Source organism: Podarcis muralis, chromosome 14 (genome assembly GCF_964188315.1).
Source record: "Podarcis muralis chromosome 14, rPodMur119.hap1.1, whole genome shotgun sequence".
Lineage (NCBI taxonomy): Eukaryota > Metazoa > Chordata > Lepidosauria > Squamata > Lacertidae > Podarcis > Podarcis muralis.
In genome coordinates this window covers 50,073,928-50,094,875 of record NC_135668.1, presented here as the reverse complement: position 1 = coordinate 50,094,875, position 20,948 = coordinate 50,073,928, and the positions used below count along the sequence as shown (strand labels likewise).

The window sequence follows — 20,948 nt, the reverse complement described above, 5'->3', positions numbered from 1 at the left end:
GTCGCAGTGTAGGGAGAAAAACCTCAAGGCTTGATTTCATCTTAAAATTTGTTATCTGAAAAATTAATAAACACAGACCATTTCCCCAGACTATCTGTTCGTCGTCTTAAATGGCTTCCAGAAAAACAAGTTGGTTCAATCAGCAATATAGTGTCCCATATTTTTCTTAACTGCTCTGTGATCGCAATGGTTTGCTTAGTTCCAGATTCTGTGATCTGTATAATAATTGCAGACAATTTCTATTTTTACATATCCCATAATAATTCCCCATCCCTGGCTGTTGACCGTATGGCCTGGCGCTGATGGGAGTTGGGAGCCCAAGGACATTGGGAGGCCCTATACATTGGCAACGCTGGCATATCGCGGGCACCGGGTTGGGGAACGGTGGCGTGTTCTTGCTGGGCCAGCGATCTGGCGAGCTCCATTCTTGGGTGCCAGGAGGAAAAGCATTATGGGAGAGATTTGCTTGTGCTCCTTGAATTCTGGAGAAAGCACCAGCGTGTGGCAAGCTTCCAGATGTGTTGTGGCGCCCTTTCCTGCAAGGTCGGATCCTGCCAGAAAAGTAGTGCCGCTGCAATGCGAGCTCCATGTGTTTGGGTGTTTTTTTTGCAAAAGAGGATCGGCAGCATTTGCATACAATTTGAAGCGCAACAGCTGGCAGCCTTTGACGTGTTCAAAGAGTTAGCTGTCAGATCAGATTGAGCCCCAAGGGTTGGGCTTTGCTAAATCACACACTCTGTATTTCCTGTAGTCTGAGACCACAGAACTTGATAAGGCTTTTTTCTTCTCCGTTTCCTTAATATATGCTTTTACTGCAAGGAAAGGAAGCCCCGTAAGAAACCCGGGAGACCTGCCCCGGTTGCTGATTTGCTGTCCAGCCAAGCTCAAGGTGTTACTATTAGCATATACAGTCATACCTCGGGTTACAGTCGCTTCAGGTTGTGTTTTTTTGGGTTGCGGACCACCGAAACCCAGAAGTACTGGAACGGGATACAGTGGTACCTCAGGTTAAGTACTTAATTCGTTCCGGAGGTCTGTACTTGATCTGAAACTGTTCTTAACCTGAAGCACCACTTTAGCTACTGGGGCCTCCTGCTGCCGCCACGCCGCCGGAGCACGATTTCTGTTCCCAACCTGAAGCAAATTTCTTAACCCGAAGCACTATTTCTGGGTTAGCGGAGTCTGTAACCTGAAGCATATGTAACCTGAAGCGTCTGTAACCCGAGGTACCACTGTACTTCCAGATTTTGGCGATCGCGCATGTGCAGAAGCGCTGAATCGCGCTTTGCACATGCGCAGACGCACCACTGTGGGTTTGCGAACGCTGCGGGTTGTGAACGTGCATCCCGCACTGATCACGTTTGCACTGTAAAGCTCTGAACAGTTTACCTGCAAGATCACTTTGCCCCATATATGCCCGCTTGTCTGCTTTGATCTGCAGAGATCTCCCTCTGCCACTGAATACTTGTTTCGTGTTTGCAAGACATCAATCTTTTAGCGTGGCAGCAGCTACACTTTGGAACTCCCTGCCTGTTGACATCAGGTGCCTTTGCTGCACTCTCTTCGGTGCCAGCTGAAAACATTTTCATTTAGGCAAGACTCTGAATCTCAGGGCTGTGGGTTCGAGCCCCATGGTGGGCGAAATATTCCTGGGGAGTTGGACTAGATGATCGCCGTGGTTCCTTCCAACTCTACAGTCCTATGATTCTAAGTCTCTCTAGAAATGTAGAATGTTCATGTATGTTTTAATGTTCTCAGTTCATCGCTGATTTTGATTTTCTCAATGTTTTAAATAGTTGTTTTCAACTGTTTTTACTGTGTGGTTTTTTTCTAAACCACATTGAGGGTTTGGTGTGTGTGTGTTTTTTTTTACAATCAAGAGGTGCGTGAATCTTATGAAATAAAATAAATAAAAGTAAATTGTAGAGTTGGGAGGGTCGAGTAGTCTAGCCGCCTGCAATGCAGGAATCTTTTGCCCCAAAAAGCACACAAAACACCAAATATTATTGCTATTACCACTACTAAAATAATACAACCACCAGCCTTTCTGCTCCAAAGTGTCATTATGTCATTTTACCCTTGTAAACGTCTTCTGAAGGATGTTAGGCTAGGAGAAAATGACCAGTTCAAAGCCACGTTCCTGACTTGAGTCAGAACTTGAACTCAGATCTTCCCAGGCCAAGAATGCCGCTCTGTAGGATGCCGTGTGTGTGTGTGTGTGTACAGAAGAGAGTCTCAATGGCTTTAGTCATCCCTGTATTTCAAATTTCCCCAAGTTGATGTCCTCCAGAAGTTGAATTTCCTTTCACGCCAGCCCCTGGCCAGCATGACTAGTAGTCAGGGTTCAGGGGGTTGTAGCCCAGCAAAATTTGAAGGCCACGGGTTAACCTGGGCCCAAGATAAGCAAAAGCAAGCTCAGTTGGAAGAAACGGGTGTGCTTTGGTCTGCTAGCAACTTTGTAATGCATAGGATTCTGTAGTCCAGTTTGGTTTGGTTTGCGCGTTTTCCCCCATCTCAAAAGAGCCACACAACAGGTTTATTTTAATTATTGCTGGAATACTTAAATGTGCTTCCCCCCCCCCCTTTGATGTGTAATCTTGTGTTGGTGCAAGAGGCTGAGGATGATTGATAGTAATTTTTACCCTGCTGTTTCTGTTCATAAACACTCAGGGGGGGGGGGGGGCTGAACAAACAGCAGCAGGACAGGTTCGAAATGCGGGGAGAAAATTGTAGCAGAACAATAAAATCCCAGTGTTTCACAACTCGAGGGCAGAGCAGGCTTTAAAAATAGCCGATCATCAAATGTTAAGAGTGTCGCCGGAATTTTTTTTAATGCATAAAAGCTGGTCCCCATGGAAAGAGTACTCAAAATCTTTCTGACACCACCAAAAAGGCCAGGGATTTGAACCCGAGACCTTCTGCACGTAAGGCGGGTGGATGTTGTGCCACTGAACAGCGGCCCTTTCTCCAGAGGCACTGGCCTGCCTTAGAGGGGTGGCTGCAAGTATTTGCACACACACAAATAGTTTACGTGAAGCACGGAAGTGTTGCATTCATGCTAAGTTGTTGCTGTGTCCACTTCTGAGATTTGCACTTGTAATGATATGGGGAAATCTGAGGGCAGTGAAGATGATCAGACTGGGTGGGTCGTGGGCAGTGCCGGATTTATGTATATAAGCTAAACAAGCTATAGCTTAGGGCCCCACTCTCTTGGGGGCCCCCAAAAAAATTAAAGGGGAAAAAAGCCTGGATGTACATTTCCAAAACATGAGATAAAAAACAGATAAAATGAAACCTACATCCAGCAACAGTGTTTTGTGTTGTGCAGGCTCCTGTGATGTAAGTCATGGGCCCCGCCTGCTAGCCTGCTCCCTCAAATATCACTGGTTTGCTCATTTCTATATACAGTGGTGCCCCGCAAGACGAATGCCTCGCAAGACGAAAAACCCGCTAGACGAAAGGGTTTTCCGTTTCTGAGTTGCTTCGCAAGACGATTTTCCCTATGGGCTTGCTTCGCAAGACGAAAACGGCTTGCGAGTGTTGCGATTTTTTTTTCGTCCCCCCCCCCTTTTTCTAAGCTGCTAATAGCCTTTTAGCCGCTAAGCCGCTAATCCTTTAATAGCCGCTAAATAGCTAATAGCGCTAATCCGCTAATAGGGTTGCTTCGCAAGATGAAAAAACCGCTAGACGAAGAGACTCGCAGAACGGATTATTTTCGTCTTGCGAGGCACCACTGTACAGTCATACCTCTTGTTACGTTTGCTTCATGATACGTTTTTTCAGGTTGCGTCCCCCGGCAACCCGGAAGTACTGGAAAGGGTTTCACCACTTGTACATGCATAGACACACAAAATGATGTCATGCGCAGAAGCGGTGAATCGCGACCCGTGCGTGCACAGACGCGGGTTGCATTCCTTCCAGGTTGTAAACGGGGCTCCAGAACGGAGGTACCACTGTATAGGGTGCCTCCATTCTGCATGGACTGGTTGCAGGGCAACATGGGCAAATGGCTTTAGATACCTATTAGGTCCATAAATTACCATATAGCAGGCATGGTCAAACTTGGCCCTCCAGCTGTTTTGGGACTACAATTCCCATCATCCCTTACCACTGGCCCTGTTAGCTAGGGATGATGGGAGTTGTAGTCCCAAAACAGCCGGAGGGCCAAGTTTGGCCATGCCTGCCATATAGCATATATTCAACACAAAAGCAGCGACAATTTGTTGTTGACAAAGGACAGCTGGACATATAAAGAGCCCCATTACCTTCAGTAGCTTAGGGCCTCATCAAACCTCAATCCAGCCCTGGCCGTGGGCCTGATCCAGCAGTCTCTTCTTATGTGGTCAAATTCTCTTTCCGTGAAAGATGCTTTGTAGCAGAGTTGGGTCTCCGGTTGCGGAGTTTCCTTTGCATCCAGCAAACTATCTCTTGAGATCCCTGCATTTCAGGGGGTTGGACTAGACCAGTGTTTCCCAACCTTGGGCCTCCAGCTGTTTTTGGACCACAACTCCCATCATCCCTAGCTAGCAAGACCAGTGGTCAGGGATGATGGGAATTGTAGTTCAAAAACAGCTGGAGGCCCAAGGTTGGGAAACACTGGACTAGACGACCCTCAGGGGTCCCATTCGACTTCAGTTCTATGAGTCTGTGAGCTGCAGAGGTTGGACATAGCTTGTTATATTTAGAAGACTGGGGGACTGGACAGGTTAGAACAGGCACCCCTAAACTCGGCCCTCCAGATGTTTGGGACTACAACTCCCATCATCCCTAGCTAACAAGACCAGTGGTCAAGGATGATGGGAATTGTAGTCCCAAAACAGCTGGAGTTGGGGATGCCTGGGTTAGAATTTTCCAAAATACCGGAAAGGTTGTCACGCAGAAAATGTGAATTCTGTGCTTATGTGTGGTCGGAGGCATCAGTGCTTCTGAATAGCATTTGCTGGAATCTACAGGAGGGGAGATTACTGTTGCTAAAAACATTGTATTTCATCTATGTTTTTAATTTGTGTAAGCCGCCTTGATTCCCCCATCTGGGACATAAATAAATATAAGAAGAATAATACAATAAATTGAAAAATGTGTGCGTCATTGGGCTATTGGCACCAATCCTGTCTGTGGCTTGTGAGCAGGCCTCTCCAACAGATAGAAGTCTCCTTCTGCTGTCATGAGGACTAGCTCCACAGTTGAGGCTGTGTGTAACCCTCTCCCTTCCACGGAGTGGGGGGTCACTGCACAGGATGTCAGTGTGGGAAGCAGTAGCTTGTGGGTCCTAAATTTAAATATTTTCCAAGAATCCCACTTTGAGTTCACAGGGCATTTTTGATGATAATGGAAGAAGGAGATAAAAGTGAGTCACAGGATAAATAACGGCGGACTTCCAGACAAAGAGAGCTCGGCAGACAAAACTTTGACCGCACCGTAAAGGGAGGATTATACTATGCAAACTGTAAACAAAGCTTTGCAATTCGTAAGGGAGTCCTTACAAAGGCGCTTTTGTTGGGAAAGGGTGTTTTTTATGGCATAATAGGTAATGCAGTGGGTTTCCCAACAAAAGAGACATGTTGCCCAGGTCTGGAGTGACAGTTCAGAGCTGTGGCTTTGTGGAATCTGCCATTCTCCCCAGCCTCAACTTTCCCATCTGCGGGATGGGTGTAATAATGCTGGCCCACCTTACAGGGCTGCCACAAATTTGGAAATATCGAGCATGCTAGGAGAGGCTGTTGCCTGGTGGTGGAAAGGATGTTTTGAAGACATAGGGTCTCTGGGTCACATGCAGCATCACTGGGGAAAGACTCATATCTGATACCCTGGCAATAGGGCTGCCACTCAGTGGAGGGAATGAATGGTTGAATGGTCTTCCTATGAGATGTCTGTGAGACATTTGCTAGGAAGGAACTATCATGTGACCTTGATCTTGGAACCTTTGCACAGATCTGATTCACACATGCTAGTGTCCGGTTACCTGGAGTCAGAGCTGGTGTAGGTTTCCTTTTGGTCAGCTTTGTGGGCGAGGTGGGAATGTTGACACCAGAGGCAGGGGAACGAAGGGCGGCAGGGAGAGGCAAGCTGTTAGGAGCCCACCACCGTCTGTAACAGGGGTCAGCAAACTTTTTCAGCAGGGAGCCGGTCCACTGTTCCTCAGACCTTGTTGGGGGCCGGACTATATATTGCGGGGGGGGGGGAGAGAACGAATTCCTATGCCCCACAAATAACCCAGAGATGCATTTTAATTAAAAGGACACATTTTACTCATGTAAAAACACGCTGATTCCCAGACTGTCTGCGGGCCAGATTGAGAAGGCGATTGGGCCGGATCTGGCCCCTGGGCCTTAGGTTGCCTACCCATGGTCCATGACTTCAGTCTCTTGGGGAATGATTTTCCAGTTCTGGCTGTGGACTCCACTCACCCAGAATGAGCATTGTATCTTCTTGAGGAAGAAGGTTTGAGTATAGAAGGACATCCGTTTCTAGCTGAGCCTTCCCGGATCAGCAGTGTCTATCTGAGTCCTAGTACCTACGGGACCGCCTCTCCTGGTATGCCCCGCGGAGGACCTTAAGGTCCACAACTGACAACACTTTGGAGGTCCCAAGTCGCAAGGTGGTTAGATTGGTCTCAACTAGGGCCAGGGCCTTTTCAGTACTGGCCCCGACTTGGTGAGACGCTCTGTCCCAAGAGACTAGGGCCCTGCAGGACTTGACATCTTTCCGCAGGGCCTGCAAGACAGAGCTGTTCCGCCTGGCCTTTGGTTTGGACTCGGTCTGACCCTTCTGTTTCCCTCCCCTTATGGTTTTGAACTATGGGCTACTATTAAAATGAGGCTGCATTTTAAATTGCATTTTAATCCGTATCTTAAATAGTTTCTTTCCCCTTCCCCTATTATGTTTTTATTGTGATTTTACTGGTGTTAACCGCCCTGAGTCCGGCTCTGGCCGGGGAGGGCGGGGTATAAATAAAAATTCATCATCATCATCATTATTATTACAGCATTTTTCACTTCCGGTCTGGTTCCGACTTCAGGCCTGGTCTTAGTTGCTCATTCCAAGCTCACAACTCTCTCCAAACACCTTTCTATGACCCGATTCCTGACACCCTTTAATATCTGGGTGCAGAATTCTAGGATCACAGCTCTAGGCGAACAACGGTTATGCTCCCAGCCGGCTTCCACTCTTGTTTCGTTTTAAATAAATATTTCCTGAAAAGAAGCCCTGGGTGACTGTCCTCACTCGCTCAAATTCTTCAGCTGGTGGCCAGTGGTATCACGATGGAAAAATCCAGCTGTGTTTGGGTAATTATTAGGATTAAACAGGGCGAAGACTTTCTGCAAAATGTCAAGCGAGCTTCTGCCATAACCCTGCTCCGCCAGGCCTACGCAGGCAATTCAGAATACATCTTTCCACAATGCTTAATTGATGTAACTTTTCTGTATGGTATTATGCAGTGCTGTTTTTTCCAGAAAAAAAGAGGTGCCGGAACTCACCACGAAATTCTCCCTTGTCCTCTTAGAATGGCAACGGCGCTTGCCTGAGAGTTGCCGGAGCGGAGTTCCGGCTGGGGGGGAAAAAGCCCTGGTTTTCTGCAGATTGTATAAAATGATGTGTGTCCTGGAGAAGGTGGAAAGCTGGAAGATTCGGGACACACAGAAGAAAGTCCCTCTTCCTGCAGTGCAGTGTTAATCTGTGGAACTCACTGCCCCATGACCGCCAACCTGGACGGCTTTAAAAGAGGATTAGGCAAATTCATGGAGGGCTGTCCATGGCTACAGTCGCAGGCGGCGGTGCTTCTGAATGGTGGGATGTGGGAACCATAGGAGGAGAGAGGGGTCTTGTGTTCGAATCCTGCTTGGAGGCTTCCAAAGAGGCATCTGGTTGGCCACTGTGAGAACAAGGATGCGGGACCCGATGGCCCCCTTCTATTCCGGACCCCCTTGTCTGTGGAAGCGGAAGGAACCCCGGGATACTCCGGAACACAGCTAGAAACCCTCTTGCGTCTCAGGCCTCTCCCTCCCACTCTTCTGCTCCTTCTCTGCCCCCCAGCCAGGAATTTTTCCTGGTGAGTAATGTGAACTTCTGCAGCATGTTTTGACGGGTCAGCCGCGCAGCTCCCGGCGAATTCCTCCTCCTCCTCCGAGCTCCTAAAAAACATTTTCTCATGATACCCTTGTTTCCTAATCCCTTTGGCATCGCGGTTAGGGACTGCGCCAGGTGTTGTTCTTTAAATTTCTGCTGCGTTTGGGGAAGGCAGCGAGACGGGGCTTAAATTGGATCCAACCTCCGTCGGGAGGGATTCTGAGCGGGACGGGATGATGGAGTCCCAGAGTTTTCTGCTTCGTGAGGAGCTGTTTATAAATAAGCGCTGACGTTTGGATCATCTGTCAGGATGATGGCACAGTTCCTGCAGGGGCTGACAGTACCTCCCTGGCACATCTGACAGGCCAGGCCTGTGAAATGTCGCTCGCCTAGGGTGAACCGGGAATGGCCTCCAAGTGAGCATAGAGACGTTTTCTTGGGGTAAACTAACCATGGGCTTTCTCTCTTTCCGTAAACAACTTAAACTGCCATTCATGGGTGGACGGACTCCTATGATCTTTGGAGGCAAAACTGCCAGTCTGATGGCACCTTTTAAAAGTCAGGGGTTTTTTTGGTGGCATAACCTTTTGAACATATATAGCAGACTTGTATAAAGTTTGGGGTCCACCTCTGGCCATTATTGTCTCTTCCAGCGGGCTAGAGGCAGCTCTTTAAGGTCTTTCTGGGGATGGGAGAGGAGAGATATGCCTTTCCTTAGCTACCGGATCTTTTTAGCTAGAGGTGCTGAGAACTGAACCTGCGGTTTTTTGCATCCAACATCGTGATACATCGTCAGCTAATCATCGCGATAGACCAATATATCCCGATTTCTGAAATAAGGATGCAGCTATTCTGGGATAAAACAAAGTGTTTCTAGTTTTCAACACCAATCTAGGTGATTTCTTCCTCCCATGCTTTACTGATACATAGCCAGATACCTAATTATGAGCCAGTGCTGTATAGTTCAGGAGTTGGCAGGACTTGAGCTTTGTGGGCTCAAACTAACTTTTCTTTTGTCCGCTGATGGGATTTAGAAGCCAAATGGTGGTTCGGGAGGTGGAGCCAGTTACCTGCTGCCTTGCCTGAGCAAAGACTGGGGTAAACGGCATATAAAAGGTAAAGGTAAAGGACCCCTGACCATTAGGTCCAGTCGTGACCGACTCTGGGGTTGCGGCGCTCATCTCGCTTTATTGGCCGAGGGAGCCGGCGTACAGCTTCTGGGTCATGTGACCAGCATGACTAAGCCACTTCTGGCAAAACCAGAGCAGTGCACGGAAACGCCATTTACCTTCGGGTCAGAGCGGTACCTATTTATCTATTTGCTCTTTTGACGTGCTTTTGAACTGCTAGGTTGGCAAGAGCAGGGACCGAGCAACGGGAGCTCACCCCGTTGCGGGGATTCGAACCGCCGACCTTCTTATTCAGCAAGCCCTAGGCTCTGTGGTTTAGACCACAGCGCCACCCGCGTCCCTGAGGCCATGCTTAGGATGCTGTAAGTCCCAGCTTCAACCCTGGAGAGCAGCTGCTAAATGGACCAGTAGCTTGATGAGACCAGTAAATATATATTGATATTGATTCAACAATATATAAAAGTTCATATCAGTTAAAAAGCATATTTTTATAATACACTGAAATAAAATAGCTACTTAATCTAAAACAGAACAGAGGCACAAAAAAGAAAAGAAAAAGAAAGCTAGAGAAAGCAAAAGAGAGAGAAAAGATTGAAGATTAAAAAAACAACAACTTGTGTTTCTCTGTCCTGCAGCAAGATAGAGTATTCACTCATTAAGATCCAACCAGATTGAACCGCTGACCTTCTGATCGGCAAGCCCAAGAGGCTCAGTGGTTTAGACCACAGCGCCACCCGCGTCTGATATGCATATGCAGGTGTACAAATCTACACCTGAGTTGCTTTGGGTGGCGGCTTCCGTCAGCCTTATTGGGGAACCAAATTGGGCCAGTCATGCTCTCTCGGCCCAGCCTTCCTCACAGGGTCGTCATGAAGATAAAGGAGGTGAGGGAGCCCCTTTCTAGCTCCTTGGAGGAGTGAATGGGGCATACATGTGAGGAATAAGCATTGTTTGCTTGTTTGGGTAACACCACCAATGTGCAACAGGCTTTCTCAATATACAAGGAGACAGGTCTCTGCCCCAAGGATCCTTCAGTCTAAAAATAGACCCCCGAAAAGGAAAAGGAAGTCAACGCAGGGTTAAACCAGGGAAGGACAATGCACGTTCCTAAATAATAAGAGAGCAAATGATGAGGTTAAATTGTCCCCCTCTTCCTTGGCAGGGAGATGGTGGAGAGTCTCAGGTTTCACTGATTCCTTGGGTGGATGTGACCCATTTCTCCCAGATGCCTGGGATGTGTCAGGGCAGCTCTCTGGCAGCCTCATGTAAACCCGACAGCCGGCTTCCTGCCCTGCCTGTTTCCTATCGTAACTGTTCCAGCCGGCTTTCAGGAGGCCAGACCCAAACAGCCAAGAGGAGTGAAGATGAAGGAATGCGCAGAGCGACAGGGAGTGGAGTTTCGTTAGTTGCTGGCTCAAAAACTCCAATTTGTGCCGCTGTTTGCATAGGCCTCTTGCTGCAGCAACCCTTTCTTCTAATAGCAAACTCGGGGAGCGGGTGCCGACGGCAGTGTTCGAAATTAGCCAGGCGCATTTTGCACCTGGATTTCAACCATTTGCGACCAGGTGAAGTTGCCAGGGTGCCTCCTGACATCTCTCTCCACCATCTGGAGGGGCGTGCCTGGGGATCTGGACTCTTTTGACACACTAGTACCCTATCCTGTAGAATTCTATCAGTTATGTTTTATCTGCAAAATCTGAACGAATTTCAGGAAACAAAATGCATTTTCTATCTGGGCAAGAGAAGTTGACAATGTTATACCACAGTACCTTGGAAGTCGAACGCTTTGCGAGTCGAACATTTTGGCTCCCGAATGCCGCAAGCCCAGAAGTGAGTGTTCCGGTATGCGAATGTTCTTTGGAACCCAACGCGGGTTCCGTGGGTTCTTATTGGTTGCAGGAGCTTCCTGCAGCCAATCGGAAGCCGTGCCTTGGTTTCTGAATGTCTTGGAAGTAGGACGGACTTCCGGAACGTATTCCGTTCAACTTCCAAGGTACGACTGCAGTGAATCGTTGCTGCTTATCTTCACTTACCCCTTCCCAGTGCCCTGCTCACAGTTGTGAAGAATGTTCTTACATTATGAATGGTCCATGTCACCATTAAGAAAAAGAGATCGGAATAGGCCCATATACACGTGGACTCTCCATGGATCAAGTAACTTTTCATTTTTTAGTTCTCACTTAGTTCAATAACTAGTTCTTCACTTAGCTCAATAACTAGTCAGGTGTTTAAATCAATCATAGTCAGTCCATCATTTGAAAAATAAGACTTTAGAGTCGTCTTGCCCCCAAAATGGCAACTGGACATTCCGTTTTGGCAACTGCAACCCTTGTTTACGGAGCCATTTGGCCCCTAGCTTATATACCGGGGATGTGAGTGGCGCTGTGGGTTAAACCACAGAGCCTAGGACTTGCCGATCAGAAGGTCGGCGGTTCGAATCCCCGCGACGGGGTGAGCTCCCGTTGCTCTGTCCCTGCTCCTGCCAACCTAGCAGTTTAAAAGCACGTCAAAGTGCAAGTAGATAAATAGGTACCGCTCTGGCAGGAAGGTAAACAGTGTTTCTGTGCGCTGCTCTGGTTCGCCAGAAGCAGCTTAGTCCTGCTGGCCACATGACCCGGAAGCTGTACGCCGGCTCCCTCGGCCAATAAAGCGAGATGAGCGCCGCAACCCCAGTCAGGGGACCTAACTGGACCTAACAGTCAGGGGTCCCTTTACCTTTATATACCTGAGTTTCTAACCCTGCTTGGGAATTAACCCGTGTGGTTTGGCGAGGGATGTTTTCCTGGCCTCACAGAATTGTAGAGTTGGCAGAGGAACCAGAAAGGCCGTGCAGGAATCTTTCGCCCAAAGTGGAGCTCAGGCCCACAGCTCTTGAGGCCAAGAGTCTCGCGTTGCACCGACGGAGGAGCTGCCTGGTGTCGTTTTTGCAAAGGAGCTGAAGGACGTAGCCTCCTCTGAGCAGGCGCGGAGGGAGTGACAGGTGCGTAAGTGTGCAGAGTTCAGGAGAGGGCGAGGCCGCTTTGAGCCGCAGAGGAGGGAGATTGCAGGCAGGAGGGTGTGTGCGCATGGGGGGGGGTGGATCCCTGGGTGTGGATCCCAGGAGCCTCGCGGAGGAAGAAGGTGCATCATCAGCCGAGAGGGAAAGGAGAGAGGGCAGAGGATCCGAAGGAACTTGGAAGCGGAGAGCCATGAACCGAGGAAAAAGTGCCCGTGCCAGGAAGGCGTTTGAGGAGTTGGGAGCAGAAGGCAAGGTCCGTCTGAGCTTCGCAGGCCAGCCAGGGCAGGGGATGGGACGCTGGGGCTTAAATGGTTAACCGAGAGAGGTGTGGTTCAGTAATGTCTGGGGTGAAAGTTTGACCCAGCATGGATACATGGCCAGAAGCAAAGAGGGATCGGTTTGAGGGAGAGCGTTCATTAATTCCCATGTCCTCTCCTCGCTTTGGAGGGGCCGCGCTGAGGAATAATAAATCATGCGATCTTGGTCAGGGGGTTTCCGGGGTGCTTTGATCGTTTGCTGTGATCCAGTCTGACTCGGCACCTGGGAGTTGTTCTGCAATCTGGATTCCTTGACGTAGGCCTGTTCGGAGTTGTTCCCTGTTGTTCTCTTGAAATCAGTACAGATCGTTAAGAGGGAAATATAGTTTTGGAACCAGGAGGCAAATTGCAGCCAGGCGATCAGTTTAAAGCTGTGGTTTCAACTTTTAGTTAGGTGGTAGGTTCACACTACCCAAAGTGGCTTAACGGATTAGGAAGGTTTGTTGTTGTGAACTGTCTTGAGATCTACAAATGAAGGGCGCTATACAAATTTTAATATTATTATTAATAATAAGATAATAATAATAAAAATTAATAATTAATAATAAATAGGCCCTCAGTCAGTTGGGCAGAGCTCAGTTGGTAGAGCATGAGATAATTGATCTTAGGGTTGTGAGTTCAAACCCCATGTTGGGTGAAATAGATTCCTGCATTTCAGAGGGTTGGACTACTAGTTGGATCCCTTCCAACGCTACAATTCTATGACTTAAAATTTTTTTCAAGAATCTAGTGCTCACACAAACAAGAACTCTCCAGGTGCTGTCTTAGATGATATGTTCCTTTAGTAGGAGGGGGGGGGTGCCTTTTTCAAAATGTTGTGGCGAGTTTTCTTCTCCCCCTTATTTCCTCCAGAGCGTCTTGTTTTATCATCCATTCGCATGTCTGTTCAGGTTTATTTGACTTGATTCTCCTGTTTCTCTTTTCTGCAAATCTGGGCTGATTAACCAGAGCTTCCCGCCGTCTGATCAAAGAGACCTGCGACTTCTAACTGCAGTTCTCAATTATTTTAATCAATCAAAACTCGTGTGGCCTACAAGTTTTCTTTAATTTGAAGATAGCCTTGGGACCTGTGAGCACAACTGACTATCCTCTGGTTTTAGGACTGCAGTATTCTGAACTGTGTATTTTCTCTGCATCAGTGTTAGTACCTTGGTGCAGGGGTTCAGGGGCCTGGGCTTGGGGAGAGGAGTGACTTGGGTTCGAATGTGAACCCAGCTGCTTTATGTGGGTGGCTTTTATCTTTCAGCCCCACTTCCCTGAAGGGAAAGAGTAGGGCAGGGGTAGGCAACCTAAGGCCCATGGGCCACAAGCGACCCACAGGGGTCGTTTAACCGGCCCACGAGCCACCCCCGAACCGAGCTGCGCGCTCGGTGAGTCCCTGTGCGCTGCGCTAAACCGGCGCAGCGCAGGGACTCGCTTCTGCAGTGCCAGAAATCACATCTGTGCATGCTCAGACACCGAAAATCACGTCTGTGCAGATGCAGACGATGGAAATTGTGTCTGCGCAGATGCAGGCGCCGAAAACTGCAGCCGCGCACGCGCGATCCGGCCCACAGAGGGATCTCTGCTGGAGTGAACCAGTACAGGCGAGGTAAACCTTGCCGAATAGGGTGACCCCCCCACCCTACCCTATACCACCCCCCAGATTTTTTGTGAGGGTAGGATAAATAAGGGGAAGATGAAGTTAAAAGCTTAAACTGGATTTTTAGCTTACATGGATTTAAACCCTGCGACTTGCGCAGCAGACCAAACAATCCCGCAAGTATCTTCGGCCCAATTTGTACGGCTCTGTTTTCCTTCTGCCAGCCGTGAGGAGGGGCAGTTTGCTACGAAGGGAGGTGGGTCGCTCTGGGCCTCCGGCATCTTTATCCTTAGCTCTCTTCTCTTGGAGATTTCCCCCCAGGCCTTGCCCCATCCCCTTTCACGCAATTCCCCTCACAGTTCATGAGGCCTAGCAACTTGCTTTATTACAACACGATTGCTTAGGACTCTGGATGTTGCACACTCTTGCTGTTTGAGGGTGATATTCTGGAAGCACAGTTCCTGTTAGACTTTAAAATAAATTAAACGCCGTCGAGTGAAGAGCTGCGGAACCAGATCTGCCTTTGCAAATCTGACGGGTGGTTCTCAGGGTTTGAAGGAGAATTGCAAGTGAGAATTGCAAAATATTTTTTTCTGCCAGTTAGTGGTGAATGACAGTTGCGTATTTGTATGTGTGTTGTGTGTGTGGACTCCTTTGGGATGTGGTGGGCTCTCCTTCCTTGGGAGGTTTTGAAGCAGAGATTGGATGGCCTTCTGTCATGGATGCCACGGCCCAGTATACCTGAAGGAGCGTCTCCACCCCCATCGCTCTGCCTGGACACTGAGGTCCAGCTCCGAGGGCCTTCTGGCAGTTCCCTCACTATGAGAAGCAAAGTTACAGGGAACCAGGCAGAGGGCCTTCTTGGTGGTGGCGCCCGCCTTGTGGAACGCCCTCCCACCAGATGTCAAGGAAACAAACAACTACCAGACTTTTGGAAGACATCTGAAGGAAGCCCTGCTTAGGAAAGCTTTTAATGTTTGACGGACTATTGTATTTTAATACAGTGGTACCTCTGGTTGCGAACGGGATCCGTTCCGGAGGCCCGTTCGCAATATGAAAAGAGCGCAACCCGCAGTGGCGCGTCTGTGCACACGCAGGCTGCTATTCGCCGCTTCTGCACATGCGCATGACGGCATTTTGCGCTTATGCGTGAGCAGCGAAAAACGAAAGTAACCCTTTCTGGTACTTCTGGGTTGTCATGGGACATAACCTGAAAGAACGTAACATGAAGCAAACATAACATGAGGTATGACTGTATTTTGTTGGAAGGCGCCCGAGTGGTTGGGGAAACCCAGCCAGATGGGCAGGGTATGTATGTATGTATGTATGTATGTATGTATGTATGTATGTATGTATGTATTTATTTATTTATTTATTTATTTATTTATTTATTTATTTATTTATTTATTTATTTATTTATTTATTTATTTATTTGAGATCCCTGCATGGCAGGGGTTGGACTGGATGACCCCCGGGTTCCCTTGTGATTCTGTGGTGTGAATGTGGCCTGGTGGTGGGGAACTTCCGAGCCGTGGGCTGATTGTGGCCCTCCAGGACCTTCTGCCTGGCCCTCTCCAAGCCACACCTGCTTCTTGGCCACACCCTCCTCACACATTTTTGCCATGCCGGACTGTGTCCTTGAACTTCTGATACTGCCTCTTCCTCACCTAGGTGGAGGTCAGAGGGGGAAGTTTGTGTGTGTGTACAAATGAGTCAACTGTACAAAGGTAAAATTTGCATTCATGGCTCCAACTACTCCTGCTGCTGCCATGTGCTTCCTGGAAGGAAATGTGTCCCTGAGACTGAAGAGGGTTCCTCATCCATGCACATTTAAGGCCAGTTCGCACATTCATGCTCCACCCGTGTGCCTTTGGTGTACGGAGTGGGGCTTTGCAATCCCAGGGCCACAGGCAGATTTCTCCCTTCCCTTCTCATCACCTCAACACACACTGGTCTTTCACTGCTGTCAGTCCACACATTCATTTAAGACAGTGGTGCCCAAACTTTTTTCAAGTAGGGCCAGATTTGATGAAGTGAACATGTGTGAGGGCCGACCCAAGTTGTTGAGCGTTTTTTTAAGGATTGAAATTGCTGAGCTTTTTTTAGGATTTTACCCCAGGACATATACTGCCACGGGGGCCGGATGAAATCGACCAGCAGGCAGGATAAGGCCCCTGAAACAGACTTTGGACATGCCTGATTTAAGAAATGCAGCGATGTCCGTGGATGTGTGAATCGTGCCCGAAGTGTGTTGGGTCAGGGGAAAGACAGGAACCAAGATGAGCATTGTATATTTCTCAAGAAAGGAAAGAAAGAAAGAAAGATGGAGCAGGTTTTATCGACCACCATTTCTTTCAAGGCCCTCTTATGGCTGTCAAATGTGGCTTTACCCTCTTTCCCACAAGTGAGACCCGCAACAAAATGTTGCAGCATGGGGTATTTCTTTGCAAGGTGCCAGCCAGCCATGCTCTTTCAGGAGACTCCATTTCATTTGTGCGCTCCCATTTTCAGCACCGCCTCCCAACAGTTTTGGGTGTTCACTGAGCTTGAGCAATCCTTATCGGACTGTTTTTTGGAGGGAGGGTTCCCCCTTACTTTCCCCTCCCCCGTCACAAGATTTTTTGCCTTTTTGGGGAACCCTCAGTGTTCCCTATCAGCCCTCAGCCAACCATGTGATGCTAGGAGAGTTAAGAACTAAATATGTTTCTAAAATTGCCCGTGATTTTCTTGTTTTATACATTTGGGGTGCAAACACGTTCCCTTTGTATCTATATATGGAGAGACAGATTGTGTGCGTGTGCATTTTTTAAATGTTGTGAAATCTTCTACTTGCACAGCAGGTATGTTGAGGTGTTGCTAAATCCTCTCTGAAGTTCATGTTTGCTTTTAATAAATAATTAAAAATCCAGATTTTATTTTGATGGTTCACAGTTCCGAAAAGAAAGTATCCTGGTTATTTTTCTTCTTGGTTTCAGATTTCCAAATCTTGAAGACTGCAAGCGTTTATGACGTCTTCCTTGAGTTTCTGGTTTCTGTTTATTAATGTGGAATTATTTTAGGCTTCCTTTGCAGGCTCGCTTTAGTACGGGGAGGAAAATTGCGTGCCATGGGGATTGTTGAAAGGGAAAAAGGAGAGCGGACTTAGCTCTTGTACCTCGAGAACATAAGAACATAAAAAGAGGCTTCTGAATCAGGCCAGTGCCCATCTAGTCCAGTATCCTGTTCTCACAGTGGCCAAGGGGAAACCTACAATCAGGATTCGAACACAAGAGCAACTCTCCTGTGGTTTCCATGAACTGATACCCGGGAGCATTCCTGCCTCTGGCCACGGACACAGAGCATAGCCATGGATGGCCCTCTCCTCCATGAATTTGTCCAGTCCTCTTTCAAAGCCATCCGAGTTAGTGGCCATCGCTGCTTCTAGTGGCAGTGAGTTCCATAGTAGCTCTGCCCTGGGCGAAGGAGAACTTTATTTTACCTCTTCTGCATCTTCCAGTATTCAGCTTCATTAGACGTCCACAAGTTCTAGCCCAGTGTTTCCCAAACTTGGGTCCCCAGTCTTCTTTTTGACTACAATTCCCATCATCCCTGAGCCCTGGTCCTGCTCCCTAGGGATGATGGGAGTTGTAGTCCAGAAACAGCTGGAGACCAAAATCTGGGAAATGCCATAGACTGAGCAATCTATACACTTCCTCCTGGCCATCTATAATTTTATAAACGCCTCTCATTTTTCTAGACTAACTCCTTTCCTCTAAACTAACAAGTCCCAAATGTTGCAGCCTTTCCTCATGGGAGAGCCGTCCCATCCTCTCGATCATTTTGGTGTCATGTTATCTGAACCTCTTCCCAACTTTACAGTATCCCTTCTGGGGTGAGGCGACCAGTAATTCCAAAGGAGGCCACACCTGAGATCCCTTTAGGGGGAGATTCCACCAGCCATTGAACTTGGGGTCCTCTGCATGCAAATCCCATGCCCTGGCACTGAGCGATGGACCATATATAGAGTTTTGCGGTGGTTTCTTCTGTCCTGCAAATAGCCAGGGCTCTGTGCCAGCTCCCATAGCGGGTCGTGGCTGTCATTTGCGTCACTGAGTACAATGCCCCCCAGTTGTACCTTTCTTAGAAAACAAACAAGGCTGATTATTTATTGTTGTTGTTTCCACTTCTTTTCCAGGCCAAGCCCATTTATGGTGGATGGCTTTTGCTGGCGCCAGAAGGCACTGATTTTGACAATCCCGTGCACCGCTCTCGGGTAAGGATGGGGGTCCCTCTGCTGAGTTGGGGGGGGCGTTTAAGGATAGTTACAGCCCAGGTGGCCTGGTGCTAGGTGAACTGAGTGCAGCAGGAGTGAAGGAGAAGCGTAGGATAGGACCTTAGCCACAGAATTCAGTTCTCCCCTAGCCAAAGCAAAACCCACAGCCACCAAGTTTCTAGTCCTTATGACTGCTCAAATGTTTGGAAAACAAGAAATCTCAGAGGTAGCGGAATAAGATTTCCAGGAGTCACGGGGCAAAATGTCAGGGTAGCGAAAACTGGAATATATTATGCAAAATGAGGAGGGAGGAGAGTATGCAAATCTGCTCGGTTTTGCCTAAATTAAACAGGGAATGTGGTCCAGTTTTGCTTGGGTGCAGAGTTATAGTGGCTTAAAGGTAAAGGGACCCCTGACAATTGGGTCCAGTCATGGATGACTCTGGGGTTGCAGTGCTCATCTTGCTCTATAGGCCGAGGGAGCTGGCGTTTGTCCGCAGACAGCTTTCGGGTCATGTGGCCAGCATGACTAAGCCGCTTCTGGCAAACCAGAGCAGCGCACAGAAACACCGTTTACCTTCCCGCCGGAGCGGTACCTATTTATCTACTTGCACTTTGATGTGTTTTCGAACTGCTAGGTTGGCAGGAGCAGGGACCAAGCAACGGGAGCTCACCCCGTTGCGGGGATTCGAACCGCCGACCTTCTGATCGGCAAGTCCTATGCTCTGTGGTTTAACCCACAGCGCCACCCGCATCCCTTAGGTGCAGTTAAAAAGAAAAGGAAAAATTAAGTGCATTGACAACTTCCCTGTCTTGCATTTCCCAACAAAAGTCGTCCCTCACTTCCTCTGAGTTTTCAGAGCTGTCAGGGATGGCAAGGACCCTGTCATTTGAGGCTAGGAGGAGGAATTCAAGCTGCCCTCTCGAGGCCTGCGCAGGGAACTGAATGGGGAGTGGGTGGCAAATCAGTCTCTTTCTTCGCACAAGGATTGGGAGACACTTAAGAAGCGGCGAAAGAGATTCTCGCTGCGTTTTGAGTGTTTGCAGGGTGCACCAGAGGTCTTGGGGAAGGACGAGGTCAGCGATCGCCACAAATAGCGGCTGACTCCTCAGGCCGACCCACATTTGTGAATCTGTGGGTGGAGGGCAGAGTGCCTCTCCTCCAAGCATCACTTCCCTCTCTGCTGGTAGCCGAGGCATCTGGATTAAGCCCTGACTAAGCCGGCGTGAGCCCTGCCCCTTGCACCTGGCTTCTAAGGCTACATCCCCACTACACAGTTAAAGCACTATGATGCCACTTTAAACACTGATTGTTCCCCCCAAAAAAGAATCCTGTAGTTTGTGAAGGCTGCTGAAAGTTGACCCACGTTCCCCTCGCGGCGCTACAGTTCCCAGAGGGGTCACCAGCTAGACTGGTGGCTGGGGGCGGCCACCGAGACCACATAACACCGGTCTTGAAAGACCTACATTGGCTCCCAGTACGTTTCCAAGCACAATTCAAAGTGTTGGTGCTGACCTTGAAAGCCCTAAACGGCCTCGGTCCAGTATACCTGAAGGAGCGTCTCCACCCCCATCGTTCTGCCCGGACACTGAGGTCCAGTGCCGAGGGCCTTCTGGCGGTTCCCTCATTGTGAGAAGCAAAGCTACAGGGAACCAAGCAGAGGGCCTTCTCGGTGGTGGCGCCCGCCCTATGGAATGCCCTCCCATCAGATTTCAAAGAGATAAACAACTACCTGACATTTAGAAAACATCTGAAGGCAGCTCTCTTTAGGGAAGTTTTTAATGTGTGACATTTTGATGTATTTTTTATCTTTGTTGGAAGCTGCCCAGAGTGGCTGGGGAAACCCAGCCAGATGGGCAGGGAACAAATAATAAATTATTATTATTGTTATTATTATCCTCTCTTCCTGTGGAACTCTGGGAATTGTGGCTCTGCAAGGAGAACGGGGCGGGGGCGCTCCTGACAAAGATGCAGTGTGTGGGGGGAAAATCCCTCTCATCCCAAAGTTTCACGCATTCCCTTTTCACGCCTCCTTTTCCTCTCTCCTAGAAATGGCAGCGCCGGTTCTTCATCCTCTACGAGCACGGCCTCCTGCGTTACGCCCTGGACGAGATGGTGAGTGGCAGGTGTCCTTGGCTGGTAAAGCGAAAGCTGCCATGTTATGGCGCCTCTCCTCCTTTAGTGGGTTTGCTGTGGGCCGTCACCGCGAGAGACTTAGGGCGGCGAATTTGAGTTGGGTGTTGCCGTTTTCCGCGCAGCCGTGGGGCGTTCTGGGTTGCGCGTGCTCCCAATTCTCCTTCGTGGAGGTGCCGCGCTTGGGATATGGACAGGCCTCCCTGGCCGTTCCGCACTTTGTGAGCTGGATCCGTCCCTCCCCCCCCCCCTCCACTTGCTTCCTCCTTAACTGTTGTGGGCGGCTGTTGAGAGAAGAGCCTTTTGACTCTGGGTGAGGCCTTCCCAAAGTGGCTTGACAGGTCTCTGTTCTTTTTTAGCTTTGTTTTCTTTAAGTAGTGGGTGCAGCCAGCCACATGTGGTGTTGGTGTTGTGTTTCCTGGTCTCCTTTAGGGATTTGGTGTTTATTCTGCCGTTCTGGGAGTGTCTG

The 20,948-nt window shown here is 48.8% G+C and overlaps 2 protein-coding genes across 10 annotated transcripts in view; both read left to right on the top strand.

Annotated features, from left to right (window-relative positions):
* The window catches only part of MPRIP (myosin phosphatase Rho interacting protein), a 161,814-nt gene that overhangs the window by 8,656 nt on the left and 132,210 nt on the right, over nucleotides 1-20,948 (top strand). For 5 of the 9 annotated variants that reach the window (XM_077918691.1, XM_028705639.2, XM_028705642.2 and 2 more), the window contains exons 2-3: nucleotides 18,269-18,346; nucleotides 20,396-20,461. In XM_077918691.1, the coding sequence (XP_077774817.1) occupies nucleotides 18,269-18,346; nucleotides 20,396-20,461 (144 nt within the window). Of the gene's footprint in view, nucleotides 1-12,280; nucleotides 12,449-18,268; nucleotides 18,347-20,395; nucleotides 20,462-20,948 lie in introns of those variants that run through there. The other 4 variants (XM_077918688.1, XM_077918689.1, XM_028705646.2 and 1 more) reach the window with 3 other exon arrangements.
* Nucleotides 1-20,948, top strand: part of LOC114584598 (cytochrome P450 2W1-like) — a 124,167-nt gene that overhangs the window by 47,131 nt on the left and 56,088 nt on the right. The gene's annotated exons all lie outside the window — the stretch shown is intronic.